General features: G+C 35.5%; 1 protein-coding gene across 2 annotated transcripts in view; it reads right to left on the bottom strand.

The window, feature by feature from the left end:
* SNX24 (sorting nexin 24) overlaps window positions 1-27,363 on the bottom strand; it is an 83,897-nt gene that overhangs the window by 17,389 nt on the left and 39,145 nt on the right. For both annotated transcript variants that reach the window (XM_081943553.1, XM_081943552.1), the window contains exons 2-3: window positions 21,638-21,721; window positions 15,816-15,920 (exon numbers count right to left, since the gene is read on the bottom strand). In XM_081943553.1, the coding sequence (XP_081799679.1) occupies window positions 15,816-15,920; window positions 21,638-21,721 (189 nt within the window). The remainder of the gene's footprint in view (window positions 1-15,815; window positions 15,921-21,637; window positions 21,722-27,363) is intronic.

Raw genomic sequence — 27,363 nt, 5'->3', positions numbered from 1 at the left:
GTAAACGAAATGCCAGTATATGGTTATGTATTAAATCTTGGTATATTTTATGATGAAAGACGTTTAAACAATTATAGTCAAATGAAAATGGAGGTATGATGATGGTAACATGCATAAATATCTGAGTTAAAATACTTGAGTTAATATGAATTATGTTTGTTGACTGTGGAAGAGATGCACGAAAGCCTTTTTGTAACCAACTCATACACTTTCTACAGTATGTAAAGAAGGATTCTTTGTGTTGTGTTTGTTTTGAAAATTAAAAATAATTTTTTTTATTTAAAAAAAGAAAGAAAAAGAATTGGGATTCACCATATTATTTCCTGTTCTTTGAATGATCAAGCATTTCTTCTCTGGGTTGGCTTTCGGGTTCCTGCTAAAACCAATACCCGAGGGTATTTACTTCACATTGCATTAAAAAAAAATACTCTACAAATTGCTTTATTATGTGACAAGGATTTTTTATATTTTGTTCAAACGAAACAATTCTTACCTAATAATGAAAAAGCTATAGTATATATGTATATTTCCAAAATATACAGTATATTTTGGAAAAATACATTCCAAAAGTTAAAACTTTCCTAAAGCAGAGTTGGAAGGGATCTTGGAGGTATTCTAGTCCAACCCCCTGCCTAGGCAGGAAACCCTATACCATTTCAGACAAATGGCTATCCAACATCTTCTTAAAGACTTCCAGTGTTGGGGCATTCACAACTTCTGGAGGCAAGCTGTTCCACTGATTAATTGTTCTAACTGTCAGGAAATTTCTCCTCAGTTCTAAGTTGCTTCTCTCCTTGATTAGTTTCCACCCATTGCTTCTTGTTCTACATCAGGTGCCTTGGAGAATAGTTTGACGGCCTCTTCTTTGTGGCAACTCCTGAGATATTGGAACACTGCTATCATGTCTCCCCTAGTCCTTCTTTTCATTAAACTAGACATACTGAGTTCCTGCAACCATTCTTCATATGTTTTAGTCTCCAGTCTCCTAATCATCTTTGTTGCTCTTCTCTGCACTCTTTCTAGAGTCTCAACATCTTTTTTACATCGTGGCGACCAGAACTGAATGCAGTATTCCAAGTGTGGCCTTATCAAGGCATTATAAAGTGGTATTAACATTTCACGTGATCTTGATTCTATCCCTCTGTTGATGCAGCCTAGAACTGTGTTGGCTTTTTTGGCAGCTGCTGCACACTGCTGGCTCATATTTAAATGGTTGTCCACTAGAACTCCAAGATCCCTTTCACAGTTACTACTGTTGAGCAAGGTACCACCTTTACTGTACCTGTGCATTTCGTTTTTGTTGCCTAAATGTAGAATCTTACTCTTTTCACCATTGAATTTCATTTTATTAGATAGTGCCTAACGTTCAAGTTTGTCAAGATCCTTCTGTATCTTAAGCCTATCTTCTGGAGTGTTGGCCATTTTTGCCAGCTTGGTGTCATCTGCAAATTTGATGAGTTCCCCATTTATTCCCTCATCCAAATCATTGATGAAGATGTTAAAGAGTACTGGGCCCAAAACAGAGCCTTGGGGTACTCCACTGCATACTTCCCTCCATGAAGATGCAGTTCCATTGAGGACTACACATTGAGTGTGGTTGGTCAGCCAGTTACGAATCCATCTGGTGGCGATGCTGTCTAATCCACATTCTTCTACTTTATCTAGTAGTAGGTTATGGTCTACCTTATCAAATGCCTTACTGAAGTCCAAGTAAACTATATCGATGGCATTCCTCTGGGCCACTAATTTTGTCACATTATCAAAGAATGCAATAAGATTAGTCTGGCATGATCTTTTTTTGACAAACCCATGTAGGCTTTTGGTTATTACTTTGTTTGCTTCTAGGTGTTCACTAATTTGTTGCTTGATTATCTTTTCCAGAATCTATTGAGGTCAGGCTGATAGGTCTGTAGTTTCCTGGATCTGTTTTTTTTTTCTGTTTTCAAAATAGTGTTTTCAAAAATAACAAATTAAGAAGCATGAGGTTCATTTATTGCTTAGAGGACATGAGTGTACTACTGCGGAAGCCATGCTTAATGGCCTAATGCAATATGTAATCAGTCTGATAGTTTGAAATTCACATTTATTCAGTTTCAACATCCTTGAAGGACATAGATGATTAAAAGTACAATCAGAAATTGGAAATATTTGAAAAAGAAAAACAATGCATAGTTATTAGAAGATAAATATTAAATGTATTAGACACCCCAGATTTCAAATAGTTTTGGAGTTTATAACAAATATTTCAGTATTTAAAAATCAATATAGGGCACTGTTATTCAGTTAGCTATAATGAGTAATAAACTAAAAATAATAATTTCTACATAAAGGAAGGGATGGAAACATCTGACATCAACCTCGAATATGTACAAGATTATATTTAAACAACCCTGGAGCATATTCAGATGAGTAAAAGATGAGATCCCTATCTACATCCTCTGATTCTTTATATGAATAACACACTAATAAGTGTGAATTAATTTGTTCTAGACAATATATAAAGTCAGTTTGTTTATAACTCACTGAGTTATAACTCATTGTTTGTTATTCTATTTCAAAGATTTCAGTAATGCTTCCATACATTAGCCTTTCAAATTCCAATATTAGTATAGTATAGTATAGTATAGTATAGTATCGTATCGTATCGTATCATATAGTATAATAGTATAATGTTACAATACAATGTAATATGCCCCCATATGCATGCATTTTACACAGCACTGCTGATCAAATATATAAAAAGCTTTTATTTCTAAAATGTGTGTTATATCTGCACATGCTGATTTCCATCATTTTCTGTTAATGTCCCCTGTGATGAATTGTTCAAGCTTCAAAAAAGTAGGCAGCCAGCTTTTATATAGCACAGCACAGCAAACTTTAATAGGAAATTTTTAACTATCAATTATTACTTCTTAAACTCCAGAGCTATCTTCAGTGTAACCATAGCTCTATAAACCACATGATTTTGATCAAATAAATAATATAGAACATGGTTCACGGGTAAATGCAGTAGCTTCAAGTCAATGACCCAACTAGCAGGAAGAGTATAATTTAAAGGCAGAAATTTCCAGTGCATGCACCGTTAGGCACAGTGAACCTGTTACTACTCTAAGGGGAATTGTTTGCCTCTTATTAGATTTTCTACAGCACAGCCATAAGTGATAAATGTACTGCTGTACTCACTGTCAAGTTAATCAATGCTGCCAAAGTTTTGTTGACCTAACAGTAATCCATAAAGCGAGCGACATTTTCTCTATCTATATGACATCTCAGTCCACAGTGGGATAGGAATCTTCCAGCAGCTTTGTAAAAATAAAATCAGACTGAAATAAGAGGTGGGGGAAAAAATAAGGTGGACACTTTCAAAATGTTGCTTTTGCTTTTAGAGAAGCAAGATTTGTTGCCTCCTTGATGGAAAAGGAACACCTAAAACGAGCCCCTCTTTGTGGGTTCAACTTCTAACAAACTGATAACTTCACAGAAGAGGGAGTACAAAAGTCTTTCTTTCTTTGCCACAGCTGCAGAAATCTCAGGCATTATATGTATGCCTGAAATATTTTTAACTAAGCTCAAATACAGAATGACGAACAGTGTAAGAAAATCTGACTTTGTTGTTTATGGAATAAGGCAGACAATAACAATCCTCAACCCCATCACTATTGTAAATAGGAATTATCTATAATAATGCAGTATTTTTATTTTTAAAAATGTGATCTGTTCCACTAACAATTATAGACCCATGAAATATGAACTTCAATTGATTTTCTTTTAGGGGTCACCCGGTTCCACATTTTATGTGCTCTAGTCATTTATTTGGGTGACAAACTGATTAATTTTTTACAGAATGAATTGAGCAGTGTAATTCTTTCTCAATCAGAAGTATTTCATTGTAACTCTTGTTCTCTAGAACTTGTGCTTTCCTAATTTTATATATGAAGGGTTTTGCGTTAAATACAAGAAAATGAAAGGAGCAATTTAAGAGATCCATACAAGAGTACTGCAGGGTATGGTTAAAAAAAATGTCAAGAGGATAGTCCTGATGGTGTGATTGAAGCCATTTGATTCTTTCTGTAGACTGACAAACCACGATTACAAAGCCAAGCAACATTTTTTCCTGATACCATCTAAATTTTTATCCTTTTTCCTGCCTTAGAATAAGATTAGTGAACTATTCCCTAAAACTGGGTCAATAATTTACTCTCCCCAACATTGTATTTAGGAAGAATGGGGGTGAGGGAATGAGAACTTACTTGAAATATCTCCCAATTTTATATAATCTTTTCTTTTTTGCTACTGGATTCCCTGTTATTTCCTTACAATTTAGTCTTGGGAATGATTTAATTACAAAACCAGCAGTCTTATAGAATTATTATCTTTAATATTATTCCTAGAAATGTGTCAGAAATGTCCATACACCGTGTCCCTAATTATGAAGAAAAAAAGCTACCACTGAGAATGTATTGTATTTCATATGTTCTACTGCCAAGGCCTTCCATAGCTTTTCCCAACTAGATATAAATAGCTTGGAATTCAAGTTAAATGTTCATTCCCGATCAATTTGGGTTAAAATCTTGCTATCTCAAGTAGGCCAAATTTTGATTGAACCTAATGCCTTTACAGACACTAAATACAATCAACCTAAAAACTTTCTTCCAAGAATCTACCTTCTTTTGAAATATTTATATTAGATTCCATGCAAGGAATTACTAGGAAAGTAATTGAAAATAAAACTGTCAATATTAAAATGCCATTATAGAAATATATTGGACTTTTGCATCTGGAATATTGTGTATGGTTCTGATTGGCACATCTCAAAAATCATATAATAGGCCTTGGGGGAAAAGCAGTAGATGGCAATCAAAATTATTTTCTTTCTCTCTCTCTCTCCCTTCCTCTCTCTCTCTCTCTGTGTCTCTCTGTGTGTGTGTGTGTGTGTGTTGAACTGCTCCTAAGAGAAAAATGGGCAATACATACTTTTGGGACTTACAACTCTGTCACTAAGCAATGCAGTCACAAAATGTAACAGATCAGCTTCCCCATTGATTTTGCTTGTTGGAACCTGGCAGGAAAGGTCACAAGTTGTGATTATATATGATCACAAGAAACTGCAATTGTCTTAATTGTGTGCCAATTGCCAGTTACCCAAATCACAATCACATGACTGCATCGATGTTGTGATTACTGCATCTACAAGAACCAGTCATGTGTCCTAATCCAGCACTATCATAAATTTGAAAGTTGATGTTCGAATGATCCTTAAACAAGGAGTACCTGTACATTCTAGGATTATTCAATTGAGGAGAGAAATGACTAGAGTACATAAAATCATGTGTGGAGAAAATGAACAGCAAGAAATTAATCTCTTTCAGAAATTTAGCACTAATAATACAATAAAACATTAATACAACAAAAATCCAATGGATTTGCACTTGTATTTATTAGTTTGCCAAACATGTACAAGGTAGCAGGTATAAATATAAACATGGATATAAACGAAAGAAATGAATACAAATAGATGGGAACAGTAGGACAGGGAGGTAGTCACGCTGGTGCACTTATGCACGATTTATTTAGTGGTAACTTGGTTTGCCTGGAACACTTACTTTTATCTTTAATTAAAGAAATCATATTTCACTAATCTCTCTGTGTGTGTATCTGTCATGGATCTGCTCCCAGACCCTCTGCAGATGCAATTTCTGAGGAAGAGGTAAAGTTTGAGTTAGCAGAGGAAAGTGTGGAGCTGAGTGGTGGTCAAGATTGGGACTTGGAAAGTGCTGGTCTGACAGAGCAGCCAAGCAACAAGCTGAGGCTGATTGAGGCAAGCAACAGCTGTAGCAAGTTGGCCAGGAGGTTCCAGGAAAGGACTGAGAATAGCTGTTGTCCATTAGCAATAAGAAAGAAGTGAGTCCACACCTCCTCCTGATCCAAGGACACATAGAGCAGAAAGGAGACAGGCACAATGGCTGGCAGCTAGACTACTTGCAAGGAGGCAACTTCACCTTTCATACAGAGCTACAGCAGCATCTCCTATTTAATCCCGCCCTGAGGACTTGAACGTCGTTGGAGCAACGTATCCAGTTCTGTGCCTTGTGTGTTTGAGCTGTGTATCCTGACCCAGTCAACCCATGGATTGCTTTCCTGGACTTCATGTGTACCTATGGAACTCAGTTACCCAGTGACTCTTGTGATACTGAGCTCAGAATCTGGACCTGTGCAAGGGCGGTGCTTTCTGAGGACATATTTGGGAGGGAGGGGGTTTGAATAAACACATGTAGAATTATTGCCGTCCATATGTGTGTATGTTGGGAGCAGGGCAGTATAGTACCGATCTACCCTGAAGCCTTCCCAATCCTACTTATGAAAGTTAGGGTCCTGGAAATTAATTATGATAAAATATTGAAAGCTACAAAAGGTGCGAGATGAAACTGACTTAAACTCTATTTAGTGAAAATAGAGAATATTATTTTAAAGTTGAATATATGTCTAGGAAAGCACCGTGAATGTGTTGAATTGCATCTTTTAGAACCACCAACTGACACAGAAAGCTGAGAAACCTGGAGATTGTAATTTCAATAGATCTAGTGTTAATAGTTTAGGAAACTCACTACTGAATTACAACAAGACAACATTCATGAAATATTCAAAACAAAGTTTCTCTCAAAAGTATCTATGTCTGTCCATCTGTCTACAGAATATGTGCATGCATTTAATTCTAGGTATATACATATGGAGAAATAGTCAATTATTTTGTTTTGCCTTCTCATGTACTATTCATCACCAAAGAAAACAGATAAAGTTCTCAAACTACTCCTGTTGCACCATTGTCAATGAAAGCAACTATAAAGAGTTTGGCCAAAATCAAATGTACAGAACCTACACTGGAACAGCAGAAAATTGACCTGTGTTCTCTTGTGTGTTTTGCTGACTAGGGTAATGAGATAGTAAGGGCTAAAATATTTCTAATCCAAGAAATAATTTATTTTATGTCACATTTGTAGTCATTGACAGCATTGGTTTTGTCTGACTTTTATACTAAGCCTTGAATTAATTGCTCTCAATTAATCTGTTCCAGTCTTTGATAGCTTATTTATCAGACAAGGAAAGATAGATTTAATGGTGCTTGCTTGAAACAGATTCTTTAATTGGAAACACCAGAGTGTTTAGCTCACTTTGTGTTCTAGCAATTAAGGACAATTTGGAGAAGAAGTTCTCCCCCCACTTGCACTATTGTCTCCTTGATTAGATTTCCAAAGAAGTAGACAAAACAAATGACAATACTACCTGGCAATATTGGTTCAAATAAAAGCCCAACAGCCGAATTACTTACTATGAGAAATGTGAGCCATCCCCATCCATTTCAGCATTGTCTTATATTTATTTCATTTTATCTTTGTCTCCTGAGCAAAGCACATGGCTACATTTCTTGCAAAATGCATGTCCACCCTGTTCTTTTCCACAATTATGCATCGCTCCAAATAAGCCAAATCAACAGGATAAATTATTTTTCTTGATTAAGGGCCCACATTTCTCTGGGGATGAAATGAAACAAACAATTAATCTTTCCTTATTTGTTCTCAGAAAGAGCAACATTCTTTATGTGTACAATAGCCAGGTACCTGTGGCAGCTAGTCGGCAGCAATTAGGCTTGAGTTGAAAATGAATGGACTTAAGTCAGAGTGCCTAATCTGCTGAGAGTTTCTACTAGAGGGCAAGGTTATGCTGAGAAAATTCCCCTGTTGTGGAAATACTGTTAAAAAATTACCTCTTGACTTCGGCATAATTAACCAGGCGTGGGAATTTATATGAACTAGGTAATTGGAAAGAATTAGCAAGAGATATATACATTAATCTTTACCAGTTACAAGGTGTTTAATGAAATTAAAGTGCCAGATCTACTTCATGCTTTATTTTAGTTTATGCAAACTTTAGGAATTTCACCTGTAGATCAAGAATATGCAAGGAGGCAATGAGAATGGAGCAAATGCAAGAGAATAAAAGAAAAGCATCTTTCTTACTGGTATTCATTCTCACTATTCCTTGTTTCTCTTTCCATGTCAACAATAGAATCAAAGTACCTTCTGTGAGTTACAATGAAATTCCAACATGCCTTCAGCAAAACATACTACATCCAAGTTAGTAAAATGTTGAAGACTTTCGTATAATTTAGCATTGATAACATAGATGACATTTAAGAAAGACAAACTGGATGAGTGATTTTTTTCTCAATACATACAGATTGTATCCGCCTTTTAAAATAATTATTCTATATTTCTTGGCTAATGTAGTGTGAAGTCTAACAAGTGAAATTTGCTCCTGCTTATCTAATTTTTATAACAAGATGAAGGCTCTGTAAGTTGATTACAACTCTGAGCATTCAATAGTTACGTCAGATAACAGAATTAGAAAACTTCATGTGTTGACTACAGAACAAAGAGAGCAACAAAGCAAGGATTTCACTTCTTATCAAATAGAATAAAATGACATACAATATTATTTTGAAATATAAGTTTTTCATATATTATTGTAAATAATCTAGTTTGCAACCTCTTCTGAGTGAGACACAGAAAATACCACTTTATTCCTATTTTGGGGATCTCAGATCATTTATTTCACTGACAATATCCTAGACAGGATCTATGAAATCAAAATTGTGTACCAAATAGCAATGCCACTTACTTATATACCGCTTCATTGTGCTTTACAACACTCTCTAAGTGGTTTACAAAGTCAGCATATTGCCTCCAACAATCTAGATCCTCATTTTACTGATCTTGGAAGGATGGAAGACTGAGTCAATATTGAGCCTGTTGTCAGAGTTCTGACAGGCTCAATCAAAATCCTGGTAGTGAGAAAAGTTAGCCTGCAATACTACATTCTAATCACTGCACCAGCAAAGCTCCAAATATTGAAGGCATCATATTTTTTAGTGAAAATGTTATAGCTTTTCTCAAATATTAATTTTGCTAAAAAAAATGAAGGATTTTTTTCATGAAAAGTATTTTCATTTTCATTTTTAATATTAATTTTTGATGGGTAAAAATAATTATTTTTACATGGTTCAACAAATAAATATTCTATGAATATATTAATTTTAATTTTTAACATGGTAATTACCAATGAGCGCCAGTTGGTGTAGTGGTTAAGGCATTAGGCTAGAAACCAGGAGACAGGTTCCATCTTGGGCACAAAACAGCTGGGTGACCGTGGGCCAGTCATTTTCTCTCAGCCTAGGACTGAGACAATGACAAACCATTTCTGAAAAACCTTGCCAAGAAACTGCAGGGACTTGTCTAGGCAGTCTCTGAGAATCAGACATGATTGAACATAAGAATAAATGCAATCAATACAAGCAGAAGCACTCTTTTGGGGTGCTACATAATTTTTAAAAGTGGGAAAGGGAGTGGGAAGTGGGAGTAAAAGTTTAGCACAGTCTTAGAACAGAGTTCTCCAACTTTGTGGAGAAAAGATTTATAGAGAAAACAATAAACTCCCTCTGTCTGAAGAATCTTTCTTTAAACGATACAAAAGACTGAAGGCGAGTTGCCTGTACTAGCAGCAAAGAAAGTAAAACAAATTCAACAAAATGACGAAACATGCATTTCCAGTAGAGTTTGTGTCCACAACACATTGCAATATTTCCACTCTTGCCCACTTATAGGCAATGGTCAAAATGTGAATGTATTGAGAATTGGTTGCTAATTGACTGTATCTATCCCTAAAGCATAGATTGGTGGCAAGAGACTTATTTACTTCCAACATAGGGCGAGTTTATTCCCAAACATTAAAAAAAACCTTCCAACTATGCTAAGTCTAAGGCAAAAGTAGTTCATTAACTCATTTTCAAGTATCCTTCATTTTGTAGTCCCTTCAGCCACAGCTCAGAAGCACTCCATCTTTGCTGCCAAGTCCACTATTTAATCTTTAATACCCTAGGCCAGTGGTGGGCAACCTTTTTTTTCAACTGAGCCAAATCTCGCCAAAACCACGATTGAAATTTATTTTGAGAGCCACATTTTTAAAACCGAAAATACATAGGATGGTACACTGTTTTTAGTTTCAATAAACTCTGGCATTTGAAGCACGCAAGTCTTAAAGCTGTCAAGTTACAAGATCCTTGCACCCCTAACCCTTTAGAAAAAAACCCCAGGGGTCTTCAAACCTGACAGCTTGAAGACTTGTGGACTTCAACTCCCAGAATTCTGAGAATTGAAGTCCACCAAGGGCATCAATCATATTAGCCCAGGGATCTGCAAAATTGGCTCTTAAGACTGGTGGACTTCAACTCCCAGAATTCTGAGAATTGAAGTCCACCAGTCTTAAAACAGCCAACTTTGCAGACCCCTGTGTTAGCCCAAAGCCTGGTGCTGGGCCTTGCTCCCCCATTGGTGGAACCCCAAGAAGCGAGGAGGGAGAAAAAGAGACGGAGGCCAAGGAGCTTCCCCCCCGCCCCCTCCCAGCAAAAATCTAACCGGGGAGCCGGGCAGTAGCAAATTAGCCAATCATGCGAGGAAAGCGAGGTCTGACCAGGTGGGCAGCGAAACTCCAGGGCTCTCTGTTCTAATTCCCCGTGAAAACTGTTGCCTCTGAAGCGTTTGCTCTACTGTTTGAATCTTTAAGCGTCCCTTTCCCTTTTTTCTTTTCAACCCACAATGATTAGGGAGGATCCTGAAGTCGGGCGGGGACGAGAAGTGAGGAGGCAGAAAAAGAAACGGAGCCTCCTCACTTCTCGTCCCCGCCCGACTTCAGGATCCTCCCTAATCATTGTGGGTTGAAAAGAAAAAAGGGAAAGGGACGCTTAAAGGTTCAAACAGTAGAGCAAACGCTTCAGAGGCAACAGTTTTCATGGGGAATTAGAACAGAGAGCCCTGGAGTTTCGCTGCCCACCCAGTCAGACCTCGCTTTCCTCCCGCCCGACTTCAGGATCCTCCCTAATCATTGTGGGTCGAAAAGAAAAAAGGGAAAGGGGCGCTTGTTTTGAAGTGCCCGAGAGGAGGGAGGGGAGCGGGCGCTTCAAAACAAGCGCCCCTTTCCCTTTTTTCTTTTCGATCCACAATGATTAGGGAGGATAATAATCCGGCACACAGAAGAGCCGCATTAAAATGTGTAAAGAGCCGCTTGTGGCTTGCGAGCCGCGGCTTGCCGACCACTGCCCTAGGCAGCTTGTGATCTGCATGTTGTTTTTAAAGACTGTTTAAAAAAATTAAAACAAATAAAGATTTGAGTTTGATTCTGCAAGAATTCTGCTCAGAGTTAAGTGAAAAATTATTGATATTTTTTATTATTAGCAGAATTTACTGTTTCTCCTATTGAAAAAAACATTGTTATATATTACCAGTTAGTTAAAATAAATACTTAATAAAGCTGTGTTGATGTGTTATATATCCTTCGTGAGAGATTTATACACACACAGAGAGACAGACACTCCACAGAATCTTAAAACAGCTCTTACCAACAATGATGGATTTAAGTTATTAACAGATCAAAAAAAGATGGATGGTCTTCTGCTTTTCTTAATCTTCATCATCATCTAGATCCATTTAAAGATATGTGGTGCACTAACAAAGTTAGTTAAGGTTTCAATAAAATCAGTAAAATAATCTGCCCTGCTACACTGAGTCTGCATTGATCAATAAAATCACTTGTACTAGGAAAGTACTGTTAACTACTGACAATCCTAGCCATTAATATTATTTAACACACTCCTCACAATCTTTAATGAGGATAAAGAACATTTTGGTTCTTCAACTTATCATACTGCTCTTTCCAGAAATCTGTATAAACACAACTCAAAAGTGATCTTTTAAAACTAATCAGGGTTTCACAGGGACAAGGACACTGAATAATTTCTGCTAAGTTTTCTGTGTGATTAATAGAAGTCTTCAGTGGCTTTCTTAAAAACAAGATAAAACTGGAGTGAAATATATTTGCATATATTCCAAGTAAATTTCTATAGTTTACACCATCAGAAAGCCCATTTCCAGATAATTATATATATATATATATATTTCCAGATAATTATATATATATATATATATTAATACATATATTTTCTAACTTAATGAAATTCTTAAAAACATAATTTTATATAATATAATATAAATTCGTATATATATATATATATATATATATATATATATATATATATATATATATATATATATATATATATATATATATATATATATATATATATATATATATATATATATTGTTGTATTTGTGCTGATAAATAAATAAAGGGAGACTAGTATGGATGAGTCCCAAAGTATGGATGAGAGCTAGCTGATGAGAGCTAAATAGCTTGAAATGGATCCATACTAGTCTCCCTTTATTTATTTATCAGCACAAATACAACACAAATATAAAAGGGCAACATTAAAAATAAAAATATGGGTTTCTGTCTGGATTGTTTTCTGTGATGAGCTGAATGACAGAAAGAGGGAGTAGTGAGTTCCCTCCCATATTTGGGCATACCAGGGGTTGTAACACAAACACACAAACACACACACACACACACACACATACATATATATGGAATTTCATTAAGTTAGAAAATATATGTATTAATAACTATGCAAAAACATTGGAAATCATAGAAATGAGGTGTCTATGAATGAATTACAACAACTCCTCTTAAACTGAGGAAAGTAATTTCCGAATAGCTCATTTTATTTAGGTAAATCAGTCTAAACAGGATTCGGATAAAAGCTTTCTTCAGATCCTTGAAGCACTGACTATGACTGATGGAATTTTTCCCCCTCCAGGAATAAGCAAATTCTTGAATAAATTTTGAACATGTGAAAAGATGGGTATTGTGAATTTTCGTATTTATCCAAAACAGTGCTAAACTAGAAAGCTAACCTAGTAGCTTTCTAAGATATGAATCTGCAACGTATAGCCAATATGCACCATTCTGATGCCAACAGACTACTCTTCACTGTATTTTAAGTTTTGCTTTTACCAACTGTGTTGTTAAGATTGGGAGGATGGTGGAAGAATCAATTTGTCTTTAATTTATTTCTCTTTCCGCCCACTATAGTCTTCTTGTACCTATGAAAAGGATAATGAAATATGTTCTCCTAAAATATGATAGGTTTAAACCTCAATATTCTGGTTTCCATATGTATTTGAAAATCAAATCCTTTCAGCAAGGAACAGGATTTCAAAATGATATTCCAGCCAGTAGACAATTAATATTTGTCACCGTCTCAATTAAATCTAGTAAACTTTCTTTTTATACTGTTGACCTGGAACACAGAATTGCTCTTGGAAAGCCATTTTCTAAAAGCTAATCAAAAACAATTTTTTTATTCAAGCAAATAACTTTTAGAACATATTTTTTTTTTTGCTAACTGCCAATTATTTTGCTAAGGACAGAAAATAATAATTGTGAGATGTTTTTGCTAACTGAATTTTGTTAGTATCTATTATGTTGCGAGAATCTAAATACAATTTAAAAACAAATCTATAGCTATTGTTATTATTTTGTGCTATAAACATTATCTCTCCTAGTATCCAAACTCTTGTATGATGTAATAAAAACATACTTTTTACTATGTACATGTAAACATATAAACATGTTTATAGTTTAAACATTCCATCCATTTTGTTTACATTTTCAGTTGTATAATTACTTTGTAACTGTGTTACAGTCAAAATGTTTTTTTTCAACCTTTTGAAAGAATTGTACTGTATCATGACTAAAATGGTTAGCTTTTTCCTACTCAAAAATACCTTTCAGTACCGAATTCAAAGCATTAGGAGAGGAAAATCAGACTCCTATTTTAAAATTATTACATGGATTCACTATCATAAAAAAATCTGACATTATATTAATTCTTGCTGGGCTGCATCAAGTATTTCCTTTTAATTGCAGTACGATCTATAACTTGAACAGATTTTTCTCTCATAACACTTTCACTAATAGAAAGGACCATTTTCACACATTTCTTTTTCAACTTGCAAGATCTACCACTATTTCTTCCACTGTCCCACAAGGTTACCCTGATTATCAAAGAAATTTTAGGGAGATAAAGTAGTAGGGAGAAGGGGGAGATTTTTTCTTTCAGTCCTGGAAATATTCAACTCTAATAAAGTTTTTTCCAAAAGAAAATTGTGGTTCGTATTCAATGCAAATAAAGTTCTGAAAACCAATAAAAACAGATACCCTAATTAAATTTATAAGTATAATACATTCATTTTTAGATTTTATTTAAAAATGTTTATAATTAGCTTAACAATGAATGCTTTCAGTGGGTTAGGCATAAACAGAACACTGAAGGGCTCTAGCTTATTTTATAAAAACTCAATGGAAGCTACAGTACATTGTCTTACATGACAGGCTAAAAGTAAAGGTTAATACAGGGCCACATTTTCAAACAGTTTATATCAAAGCACCTTTCACCGAAAAGGCTTTAGTGAAGAATTTTAAGAGCATGGCAAGTATCTAAGACATCTTTTCCCCCCAAAAGCAAGCACCTTCACATAAAGTACAAAAACAAACAAATAAAGAGGTAGACCTCAAGGACCTTTAAAATAATTCTTTAAAATATTGTGTTGCTGAAACATTTACTTTTGGACCTCATGAATAAAAATAAGACATCAGAAATGGACTAGCTGATTCTTTCCTCCATTCCATATACCTGGAGTAGACCACAATGATGTCAGACTGGCAAATTACATATCTTAATGTCCCTTCATAAATGACATTCAACACAAGAACATTAGACACATGCACATAACATGATATACATGTCATTTGCTTTTCTAGATACTAATGACTTTTCATTGTTTACTACATGACTGCAAAGAAGTTCTTGTACCCTTTAGATGCTCTGTCCAAGTTTTTAGAATACAAGCAAACTGAAATTGTAAAAATCAGGGAAACTCTAGAGATAACTACCATCCAAGAACAGAAAGCAGCAAGAAAGATGAACTAGAATACAGCTTTCCTTCGGTAATATTTCTCTTAGCACATCCAGTTTGTGTACATGTTAAACAGAACATTTTAATTTTAATGTTACAGTGGATAAAGAGTATTAAATAAATGTAGAACAATGATATTAACTGAATCAATGCTATTTATTTAAATCAAGTATTTCTCTTTGCTATAACCATGTCTTTGTCCTTTGCAATTGGGACTGTCTTTAAAACTGTCTTTAAAACAATATAGTTGTACAAAGCTCAGATATAAATATTTTAGATAGACACAAGCAAATAATATATTTGCTATTGAAGTGACTTCAATGATCACTGTAAAGTACATATTACAATACAATACAATACAATACAATACAATAGTAGAGTTGGAAGGGACCTTGGAGGTCTTCTAGTCCAACCCCCTGCCTAGGCAGGAAACCCTATACCGTTTCAGACAGATGGCTATCCAACATCTTCTTAAAGACTTCCAGTGTTGGGGCATTCACAACTTCTGGAGGCAAGCTGGTCCACTGATTAATTGTTCTAACTGTCAGGAAATTTCTCCTCAGTTCTAAGTTGCTTCTCTCCTTAATTAGTTTCCACCCATTGCTTCTTGTTCTACCCTCAGATGCTTTGGAGAATAGTTTGACTCCCTCTTCTTTGTGGCAACCCCTGAGATATTGGAACACTGCTATCATGTCTCCCCTAGTCCTTCTTTCTCTTAAGCTAAACATACCCAATTCCTGCAACCGTTCTTCATATGTTTTAGTCTCCAGTCTCCTAATCATCTTTGTTGCTCTTTTCTGCACTCTTTCTAGAGTCTTCTAGAGTCATTCAAACTTCTGATATTGCTTGGAGAAAAGATTCTTCTCTGTTCATTGTTAAAAATAGCTTACCTGTAAATAAAATTCTAATCCCTGCCGACGCTGTTCCAAAACTTTGGGCACCCAGTTCCTCACATGCTTTGAAGGGATTTCTGGAGTTCTTATGAATTTTTTAAGCTAAAAAATAGGAGCAAAGAAATAAACTCTATGATCAATATAACAGATTCTTTAAAAATAAAAACTTACAAAAAGAGAAATAAACAAATTGGGAAAGCAGACAAAAAATCAATAAGCTAAGTGTTGTTATGAAAAACCTCTATGACCGTAAATGGACTTATTCAATTACAAAAGATATTGGTACTGCAAATTTGAAATAAACACTTGTAACAGCTAACAGACTAGACAATTTCTTAAGTTGGAAACTAAAACATTTTGGTATGTCAGCTAAATACCAACTAACCAATATACAATTCTAATAAATCCGAAAGAATGGAGTTTAACTCTTATTTTAGATGCACTCTTGAGCATTAAGTTTAAAAAACAAACCTTAAAAACTGTACTATATGGATAAAATGCAATTTGTTGTTTTTTTCCTCGCCAGATGGGCAATTTAGAAAACAGCAAATACAGACAAATGAAATATCTATGAAAATATAAATGCTTTGGTTTTGAGAGGACATCTTACGGCAAGAATTTCAAAATCTGAAAAATAAGGAGACAGAACAAAATAATTTTTGAATGAATTAAGTCTCAGAGATTACAAGAAAGGCAGGCTGAGTGGCAGCAATGTGTGTAAGTATATGTATTATTATTCCTCTCACTTTTTGGCAGTGGAAATTATTCCATTGAAACAATTGTGCTTTTTCCTTCATTTTTCCTGTTAATTTGATAGAATTCAAAAAGTAGCTGACAAGAATATAAAGGTAGAAAAGCAAACAAAAAACAAACAATTTTATTATATGGTTTATTTCAGAGATTTCAGATTCAAATGATAGTCAAAATCACTAGCCAATAAGTAGAGTGTGCATTTCCAAAATTTGCTAAGATTGTTACAGATTACGGAGACCAAAATATTGATCTCAAAACAAAAGAAAGTCACTTTTAAAGAACCTGCTATATATTCTTACTTTCCAACTTTCTGGGTAGTATTTAAATTTATATTTTTGTAGCGAAGGATAAGCAAGGAATCTGCTTATTCACCAAGATCTAAAAGCAGAGGGGTGGGAAATGTATGATATGTGTCAACGGTAACATGCTACAACATCTTGGGTGTCATGCCAGTATTCACCAATATGCAACAATTACTTAAAAGCACATCCCCATTCTTGTGTGATTTTCAGAAGCTGTGGATGGCTTGTGATCTTGGGCAACCTCTGGATCTCAAGCAAGTGGGCCATGTTCTTGCATGGCCCCTGGAGCCCGTGTAAATCCTGCAGGAATGGGATGTGCTTTCATGCAGTTTTGGAGGCTGTGGAGGCTCTGAAATACAATTCTCCAAAGCCACATCAAAAACAAAGGCCTTGTGTGTCCTAGAGCAGCCTTGTGTAGATAAGTTGCAGGGGCCTGTTAACAGAAAGAGAATACTACTTGAAAATAAGAGGCAAGCGGAAGATTCTGGAGAACAGTGGGCTGCAAGAAAATCACACATTCTTGGGGAATGACACTGTGTGGGCTTTTTGAGTGGCACCAGTGGTGCTAGGGCTGAAGTTGAGGCCAGAGATGCTGAAGCCCTTGAAGAATGAAGTCGAAGCCTCCTCTACTTTAGGCCCAGCCTTGGTACTGCCACTAAGTGCCACCGTTCTATGAGATCTAGATGACTGGGAGATAATTGTTTCATTTGTTTGTGTGTGTGTGTGTGTGTGTGTGTTTGTGACTTGCGGCCTGCACTGGTTGCCGATTGTTTTCCGGGTGCGATTCAAGGTATTAATTATGACCTTTAAAGCGCTCCATGGCTTAGGCCCAGGGTACCTGCGAGACCACCTACTGCCACCAGTAGTCTCCCACCGTCCAGTACGATCCCACAGAGCTGGCCTCCTCAGGGTGCTGTCGGCCAGGCAGTGTCGGCTGGCAACTCCCAGGGGGAGAGCCTTATCTGTGGGAGCACCTTCCCTCTGGAATGAGCTGCCCCCAGAGCTTCGCATAATCCCTGACCTCCGGTCTTTCCGATGCGCCCTAAAAAGTTGGCTTTTCCAGCAAGCCGACCTGGCCTGTTAATTTTAACTCATTTTTAAATGTATTGTTCCATAAATTCGATTTGTTTTTTTGGATATATATTTAATTTGGGATGTGTGTTTTTTAATGTTGTATGCCGCTCTGAGCCCTTTGGGAGAAGGGCGGCATATAAATCCAAAACAAACAAACAAACAAAACAAACAAGCCAGCAGAATAAAGCTAGGTATTTTCTGAATTTTTGACATGCTAAGCCCAGAAGGTTTGCCATCACTGTGCTAGGACTATCAGATCTGGCTTACAAATATTTAGACAACTGGAAGACAGCCGCAAAGAAAAAAAACGTTAATTCTTCATTGCCATCCAGTAGTTGTCCATATTTTTTATAATCCTTATATAGTAGTCCTACTGCACACCTCAAAGTGAAGTTGTGATTGACTTAAGTACGAAAGAATTTTCTACAACTACAAAACTATGGCTTTGTTTTGGCTGATTTATAGCCAGATTATTAAGTGAATATGAACCAATTCCTATCCACAGTTTATGGTTTTAAAATGGGAAAGCAGGATATGAATATTAGCAAAAATACTCCACTCCTCTAGTTACAATATAATTCCCTATGCCACTAGACTTGAAATGTTGGGCTTGCACAATCTGGAACTGAGCCTCCTGCGGTCCAATCTAAGCATAGTACACAAAATTGTCTGCTACAACATCTTGCCTGTCAATGACTTCTTCAGCTTCAACCACAATAATAAACGGGCAAACATAGATACAAACTCAAGGTAAACCGCTTCAAACTCGATTGCAGAAAATACGACTTCAGCAACGGAATGGTCAACGCCTGCTCCACCCGATTCCATTGTTACAGCCTCAAACCCTCATAGCTTCAAACTCAAACTGCCTACCCTGGACCACACCTCATTCTTAAGAGGTCTGTAAAGGGGGCGTTCGTAAAGGGGGCATGCGTAAGCGCAGCAGCGTCCCTGTCTTACTGTCCCCATTTATCTGTATTTACTTCCTTTGTTCCTGTTTAGGTTCATACCTATACTTGTCATATTGTTATGTTATATGTTTGACAAATAAATAAATAATAATTAAAAAATCAATTCCTCTACAAACATCTGTAGGGGATCTGGTGATTGTGACATATCTGGACAGTTGTGACTTTTATGTGCCCTTGGATAAGTTACTTTTTTACTGTAGATGAGAGACCTATACTTTCTTTGTCTCATTAGTAAGAATAATGCCTAGCTATCAGGATTCCAATAAAGGTTATGATCAACTCATTTAACATACAAAACAGGCTGCATTAAAAATAAAAAAGAAAGTAAAAAGAAAGATAACAAATATATTTTACCTATAGTTGAAAAAAGTAAAAGTGGTACTCTCCAGGTACTTTATCAGTTCAAAAATTGTGAGAAGGGGTGGAAATTGAAAGTCAAAAGGACATTCAAATTTGACTTTGACATGTAATGCCCACAGGAGTAGAGTAATTTACATTTCATCTTTCATCTTGACGAGATGTCATCTGACTAAAAGCTGTGTCAACAAATGTTTCAAGTCATGAGATTTGAATATCAAAGAAAAAAGTCTACTGTTCAGGAAGGAATTCACAGATGCTGATTTACAGTTGCTCATTTAAACCAGACTTCCATAATCTGGTGTTGTTCTACAACTACTATTTCTGATAGGCACGTGGAAAGCTCCAACATGATCCAGTGTTCTGATAACCTTAAGCAGATCTGAATTTGTAAAAGGTCATGACTGAGGCACAATCATAGCATAGTCAATCTATGGCTCTCTTTAAATATGGAAATTGGTGATTCATAGAGAAAACCTAGAATTTCCTGGCATGGATTTTAATTCTTCTGGATTTGCACTTTAAATGAGATAGTAAATAAGCAATGTATTTCTCAAACCATAATGCTACAAATGCTGGACAAATCCAGCATCATATAATGACAGTAATTAAAATTAAAATAATTGAGTTAGATACAGTATATTTAACCTCACAACTTAGGCCAAGTCAGTGTAACTGTTTTAATGTGTAACTTTCTAAAGGACAAGATTTAAGGCTGTCCATGTTACAGAGGTCAACCAGCTGACTAACTAACATAAAAAAAGAAAAGCTGTAGAAATTACAGTTGTGTTCTTCCTGGCAGCCAAGAGAGAAATGAGGAACAGATAAAAACAAGATCAAAGGGGGAAATTCCACAGGAAACCTGCAAAACAACTGGAGCCAAGAGACTGCTGGTATGAAACACCTAATTCAAACATATCAGCATTGCCTGCATTTGCTGGGTACTATGTTGACTATGAGATATTAGGGAAAACACCTCTTTTGGTATGTAAAACTTTAAGCTGCGTCAGCGGCAAGAGAACATTGTAATATAAGGAAAGGCATATAGACATGTCCTTGGAAATCAGATAGTGAGTCATCACTGCATCAGGGCCAGCAGGCAGTGTGGATTTTCCCTCAGGTAAGATTAAACACTGTTCAAAAAAAGTGAATTAGCAGCAAGCCAAATTAGATAAGCAGAAATAAAACCTGATGGGCAGAACTTCCATATAGCCTAGAAAAAGTGGCTATGATCAGTCAGCATAAAGCAGTGGATGCTGAAGAAGAGAGCAGGGGATTAAAATGAAGTATACCTAAGCTACGGTGTTTTGCTGCACATCCCACTTTGTAAAGCAATTCCTGAAAAATCTGAGGTTGTCATGTTGGCTACAGGAAGGAACTTCAAGTGGCTTGCTCGAGATCAATATCTCTACCCAGTACAGTTTGGAAAAGTGGCATGGCACCTGAGAGTAACATTCACCTCACCTAGCCTTTCCCTCTGAAAAAAGAAAGGTGGATAGGTAATATTCAAAGGCATAGATAATTTTTCTGCCACTTGGATTTTCCTTCAAAAAGACTGGATAGAGGGAATTACCAACTCCCACTTACTTAAATTTGTATTTTCTTTTCTTTTCTAAATGTCTGTTGCCCCTTGTTTGAGGCTTTGATCATCCAGTAGTAATGAAAGCAGAGAATTAACCCCAAAAAGAAAGATGGTAAAAAAGACAAAGTCAAAAAAATAGTCCTTTGCCTAAGTTTAGCCTTAAGTTTAACCTTTGACTGAGGGCCCACTGAATTTTATCTGGGCTGGTGGGCTGTTATATAGACTGTCACTGCGTTATTTTGGTTTGTCTACTTGAGCTTCTATTCTGAGTTATACTGTAGAAATGTTTTTCTTATGTGACAATGATTTACTGCGCATGTCTCATAACACGTTTCATAATACGTCACACATTCTTGTACTTTCCTTCTGATCTTCCGTTTGCCTACCGGAGGAGATGGGCAACAATTGCTCTTGCCAGAATGTAAGAATTAGATAGTAAGATTTATTTTTATTTTCATATTAAAGTTTGTTTTCATTAGAACATGTTCTCGGGTTTTATTTTTTGCTTATTCAGAGATATGCTTCTTGGAAGCGCTGCGATCCCCCTCCATCACATAGACAGAGTAGTACGCCATGTTTGATCAGAAGAGAGTGGAATGCCTTACTTTCTTTGTAACTACCTACTACCTACCTACTTACCTTTAATTTTTCAAAAATGGACAGTAAAGTAAAGTATAAGCTTTCTTATCATATTCAGAAATCAAGTGCAGTCGTTACTTGGGAGTGAATGGAAATGGGCTACAGACAGTATTACTTGAACAATTTGCACAATATACTTACTTTTTTATGGAGAGCATGAAATTCACTATATCTTTTTTCAACAAAATGCTTTCTTCCATTCATTAGTACTTCAATCTTAAAGACCTGTGGAAATAAAAGATTACTTTTATGTATTTCCTGATATGTTTGTTTTGTAATCGATTTCTTTGCTTTAATTACTGTAGCCAATCTTTTCTACCTCTCAAAACCCCACGACACTCAGGAGATACCAGGATGCAACATTGATTAACGAGCGCTCCGGTGCCTTTTAACCAAGTGTTTCTTTAAATCCACCTAAGGATTAAAACGTCTAGTGCCTTTAAAAGTCTATTTTACTCCACTCCTCTTATTCCTAGACATTATCTGCATTTTGAAACTGGGTATTTTATCCCACAAGCAATGCAGTGATGGAATTTTATTTTAAAAATGCAAAATAAGTGAGAAGCATTCGTGCTTCTCTGATCATGTAGTATACACAGTACATTCACAGCATAGAGTGATAGGTATCCCATAAGCTATTCTACTTTTTAGTATCTTTACTGCATGAGATATAAATACGAACACTACATTATAGGTTAATTTCTGCCCTAACCTATATACTCTTGTTTAGTCTCAGCTGGACCTTTTTTTAAGTGTTTAAACTACTTTAAAAAATGTGGTGCTGACTTATTTTCTTAGCATGATGAGTATGACAGCTTTGGATACTGTCTATACACGGTTGAAAGGGCAGATGAAGCAGCTCTGTAGACCCACTAATTAGTAGCCACTAAGATGACATTTTCTTGATTTCCAGGTCACTAGGTCAAATCTTTAGGGCAGGTGACAAGAAATATCTCACAATGCTCATGAAAACACAACCTAGTGAAACCAAGATCGGGAAATTGCATAATAAAACAATCTATTTACAATCAGTAAATATTCTTACCTTCAGGAAAAAAAATAGATTGAGAGTGAATAATAGATTCAGGAGATTTCTAAATCTGAAACTGTGTTAAGCATACTTTTTTTTCCTCCCTCCCCCAAAATGAATTTGTGGAAAAATGTTAGATAGGAAATTTTCCAAAAAAGAGAACTATGTAACTTTGTCTGTTATAATTATCTAGGCATTTTGTGGATAAAAATCACATTTACTTGGACATGGAAACCAACTGAGAAATTGACAGCCAATAACCTGCAACTTAGAACGTATTCAAGCTTGTTGTCTCAAGGAAGTAGACAAGACTTCCCTCAAGATTGCCTCTATCATTTGTGGATTTGATCCTTGTTCTGCATGACAAATATTTCTAACACAATTTCTATAATGAGATAGGGAACAACTATAGAAAAAGCATCTATGTATACTTCAAGCACTTTTGAAAGAACGAATTTTGGTGAAACACGCTTATGTGAAAATTTGCAACTTTATTTTGTCTCTAAATCATGTCATATCTATAGCAAATTAGGTTTATACAATACACTAAACCAGAGGTCAGCAACCTTAAACATTCAAAGAGCCACAAAGGTCCTAGCCCCATGAACAGGAAGCCCCCGTTTAATTCTGGAGCCAACCAGAAGTCCAGTTTTCCAACCATAGAGTCTCCTCCTAGCGCAGAATCCTTTTTCCTCTACCTGTCCTAACTAAAAGACCTATCAACTGTGGAACTGACAGGAAAATCCACCCCTTGCCATAGAGTCTTCTCCTGTTGTGTCCTGCTCCCCCCGAAACCGGAAACTCCTCTCAAAATTGTGGTGCCAACTGGCAACGGGGACCATAGCAGAGGGATGAAAGAGCCACATGCTGTTCCAGAATCGTAGGTTGCTGATCCCTGCACTAAACTGTAGTATGGTTTGATTTTAGCTTGGTGTATTCTATGAATCCAGCCAAATTTGTAAATCATGGTTTATGATTTAACATTATTGATGAATCCAGACATAAAACACATTCAACAAGCACTAGTTAGGAATTATGAGTGAACTGGAACAATAAAGTTATCCATGTAGTACAGTGATAACTAGGTGGAATTGAGTGATCACCTAGTAAATGGAAGCTCATTTTAGGGAGGGCTAGTTTTCTTTATATAGATATGAATCAAGGAAGATAATAAACCTTTTGGGGGAGGATAGGGATGAAAAACTCTTATTAAAGTTCAGGATCAATGGTCAAAGTTCATGAACATTTTTAAAGTTGGAAGATAATTTTGGATTTCCATATTGTATGTATGGTCTGAAGCTTCCGTATGTCAGGGATTGTTTTCCAGAAATACTGGCTTAAATACCCATATGCTACTAAATTCTGTATCTGGGGTATTTTACTTTTCAAAATCCCCTTTTCATAATTCTAAACTAATTGCATTCAGCTTGTAGACTTCATATAAAATATATAAACAGACATAATGTAGTTTATCTGGCTTTGGTTTAATGTGTTATATGAATCTAGTAATCATAATTAGTTAACTATAAATTATAATTTAGTATGTTGTATAAACTGAGTCAATTGTGGTTTCTTTAAAAACCCAGCAGTAAAACAAGCTATGGTTTAGTATGCTTTATGAACATTGCTTCTCTTAACTGTACAGATTATCAGTCAACAACAATACAATTTGTTTTTCAAAAGACAATACATCTTTATTGCAAATTTATCATTGTAATTCTTCAGATTTGTGTTATGCTTGCTAAGAACAATTAAAATTAGCTTTAGGATATTTAAAATTCTTAAAATACTGGTCATACTGAAAACTGCATAGTTCAAGAGTTTTAGAGTGTGCCACATGACAAATGCAAACATCAAACCAAAGCATGTTCAATTACCTGGACCTTGAAAAAATAAGATCAATCAGTTGTAATCAAGTCACATTGTGCTGAACTCTTTGCAAATGAAATTATATATTTGGAAGATCTGTACCAAAAGAAAATGTTTCTACTCTTGAAAAGACATACACAATTTCATAAATACAACATTATGGATTGCTGTTGAAGTACAAGTTGCAGCAACTATTTCCCAAAATGACAAAATAGTTTATTGCAATTTCAATGGATTATAAAGTTCTATTTAGTTCTTTAAGAATAATACCAGAGGTGGAAGGAAATCCCACACTAAGAAATATCAGACATGATTATTTATGTATTTATGATATTCATACATTTTCTGAACCAAAATGAAAATTGGTTTGTTCCTTACATGTTCATTATCATATCTGAAAAAAGACACTGTCCATGTAGCTAATGACCCATAACCATTTCCATTTTACAATTTTTGAACAAAAAATGTTAATGTATGGATTTAATATGCATCCTCATTTAAAGTAATAACTTGAGAATTGGGACTACAGAGATTTGGTTCACACAATGCACCAAGTTCTTACAGAATAAACTACATTTGGTTAAGTTCTCAGAACGCATTAAGCCAACATTTAAAGAAGCCATTTTATCATTTATATGTTTCTTGTGTTATTTTCAATCTAAGCAGTATGTTAGGAAGGAGTGAAATATTTTCCCACTGCACCAAAGCTATTTTTTCTCTTCCTTAAATCTGCTTTTTATAACTTTTCTTCCCAAGAAAAAAAATCACAGCTTGTGGCAGAACTTTCATACAGATCATAGCAAAGAAAATCTATTAACAACAAACACATACAAATCTATCTTTCAAACCACATTCATTTCCTTCTCCATCAATGTGCAACCTTAAAGTTGGGGGAAGGGGGATTGATGATGGGTATGCACACATTTAACCCATTATATAATTTGGCTCTTTTAGCAAGGAATATAGAACTTCAATTATTACATTCTGCCTTTCAAAGGTATAATTCATAAATGAAGCAGATAGAACAGATTATGTTTATAACTGCTTGGCAGTCAAAATGAATGTTCTTTCTCTTTCACCACAATAAAAGTGCATTTAGTTCTCAACAATTTTCTCCTACATTGAGCCAATAGCTGACAGGGAAAACAATTACCCATCCCATTTAACTCATATAAATGAAGAACAGACAGTGTGTGAAGACTTACACTTTTCTTAGATTAATGTGCCTAAAATAGGACATTTTATCTCATAACTATCAAAAGATGGAGAAATACTGAGACCTATTAAATTAAAGTCCTATTTGAAAAATTATTTGTGAGAAATCATAGCAAAGTTTTTTTATAGATTTCAGTAAATATTAACAGATGTCTTCATTTAAAGTGAATATTAAAAACATAATAGTAAATCATTATCTGATTAGCCATTATAATAAATGCATCACAAACTATTATGATAAATATGCTATAAACCATAGCAAATTTGGAAAGCAATCTATCTCCCAATACTATAGTATAAAGCAACATTCTCAATTGTTAAGGTCTTATTTGGAGTTAAGGCCAAGGAAAGAAGAAGATCACATTAACTAGGATTCAGTGCTAAATGAATGAACTATAAACTGGGGAAAACCATAGGCTTTTATTAAAGATGTCTATGTATGGGGATTCCAGTGTCAAAATAGGGAGAACTGAAGGGAAATACTAGGTGTGCAGTTATGAAGTATGCTGAAATTCTTCAATATATATTTACGTTCCATATACAGTACAAATATACTGAAAATTTTAAAAAACAAAAACAAATCTGTATTTCAGACAAATAAAAAGAACCAAAAAAAAGTTATCAGTAGAGGTGTAGTGTACCAAATAATTAGTTCGCTGCAAATGAACGTTACTCAACTTTACTACATCTTGGCTGAATACAAATGAAGTGAATCTGCATTTTTATTGGCCACCTGTATCCATTGCCTAACATCACAACTAATTCCCTTTAGACCAAAATTTCTCATGGACACTTAAGACAATGCTCAGTCTACTCTAGCCCAACACATTTTATATAATAAAAACTGAAGAAACATAGCAAAATGTAGCTAAATGATTGGAGGCAAGCAAGCCATTTTAAGTAAGTTGAACTTACTTAAAAAAAAGGGATACCACTGTTTTGTACCATAACAAATACATACTGCAAATATAACAGAAATATACTTTGCTTTTTTTAAGTTTGTGAATACTGAAATATCTTAGCGTAGAAGTACTCAGCAATAGAGAAGAAGGCATCCAATAAATAAATTTATATTTTTATCAAGTTATAAACAAGAAAAATTTGGTACTACTGGATCCATTTCAGTAGAAAATGATAGTACAGTTTTGAACAACTCCACAAGCTAGATTCACGCTGGCTACATTCTAGTGACCAAATTGACCACTATTTGGGTTTAAATAATACACCAAATGATAAGTTGACCAAATGCCCTGGATCACATAATACCTAAGGCCACAAAAACCCTAACTAGAATTAAATTTAACCATGTTTGATATATTATGTTTAAATTATGATTGAATTCATACAAGTTGTATACCCCCAGCCACACTTTTCACATGGCTTGTATATATTTCCCTGAGCCATATCATTGGCACCGTGGATCCCTCTTGCAGATATCCTTATATCGCAGCTGTGGTCTCCCTCTTGGGCGCTTTCCCTGCACTAATTCTCCATACAGGAGATCTTTCAGAATACGACCATCAGCCATTCTCACAACATGCCCAAGCCAGCGTAGACATCACTGTTTCAATAGTGTATACATGCTAGAAATTCTCGCACGTTCCAAGACTGCACTGTTTGGAACTTTGTCATGCCAGGTGATGCCAAGAATACGTCGGAGACAGCGCATATGAAAAGTGTTCAACTTTCTCTCCTGCTGTATGTAAAAGGTCCAAGACTCACTGCAGTACAAGAGTGTGTTCAGGATGAAGGC

This window comes from Natrix helvetica, assembly GCF_964273705.1.
Source record: "Natrix helvetica genome assembly, chromosome: 2".
Lineage (NCBI taxonomy): Eukaryota > Metazoa > Chordata > Lepidosauria > Squamata > Natricidae > Natrix > Natrix helvetica.
Note: the sequence above shows the minus strand (reverse complement) of the source record. Positions and strands in the feature narration are given on the sequence as shown.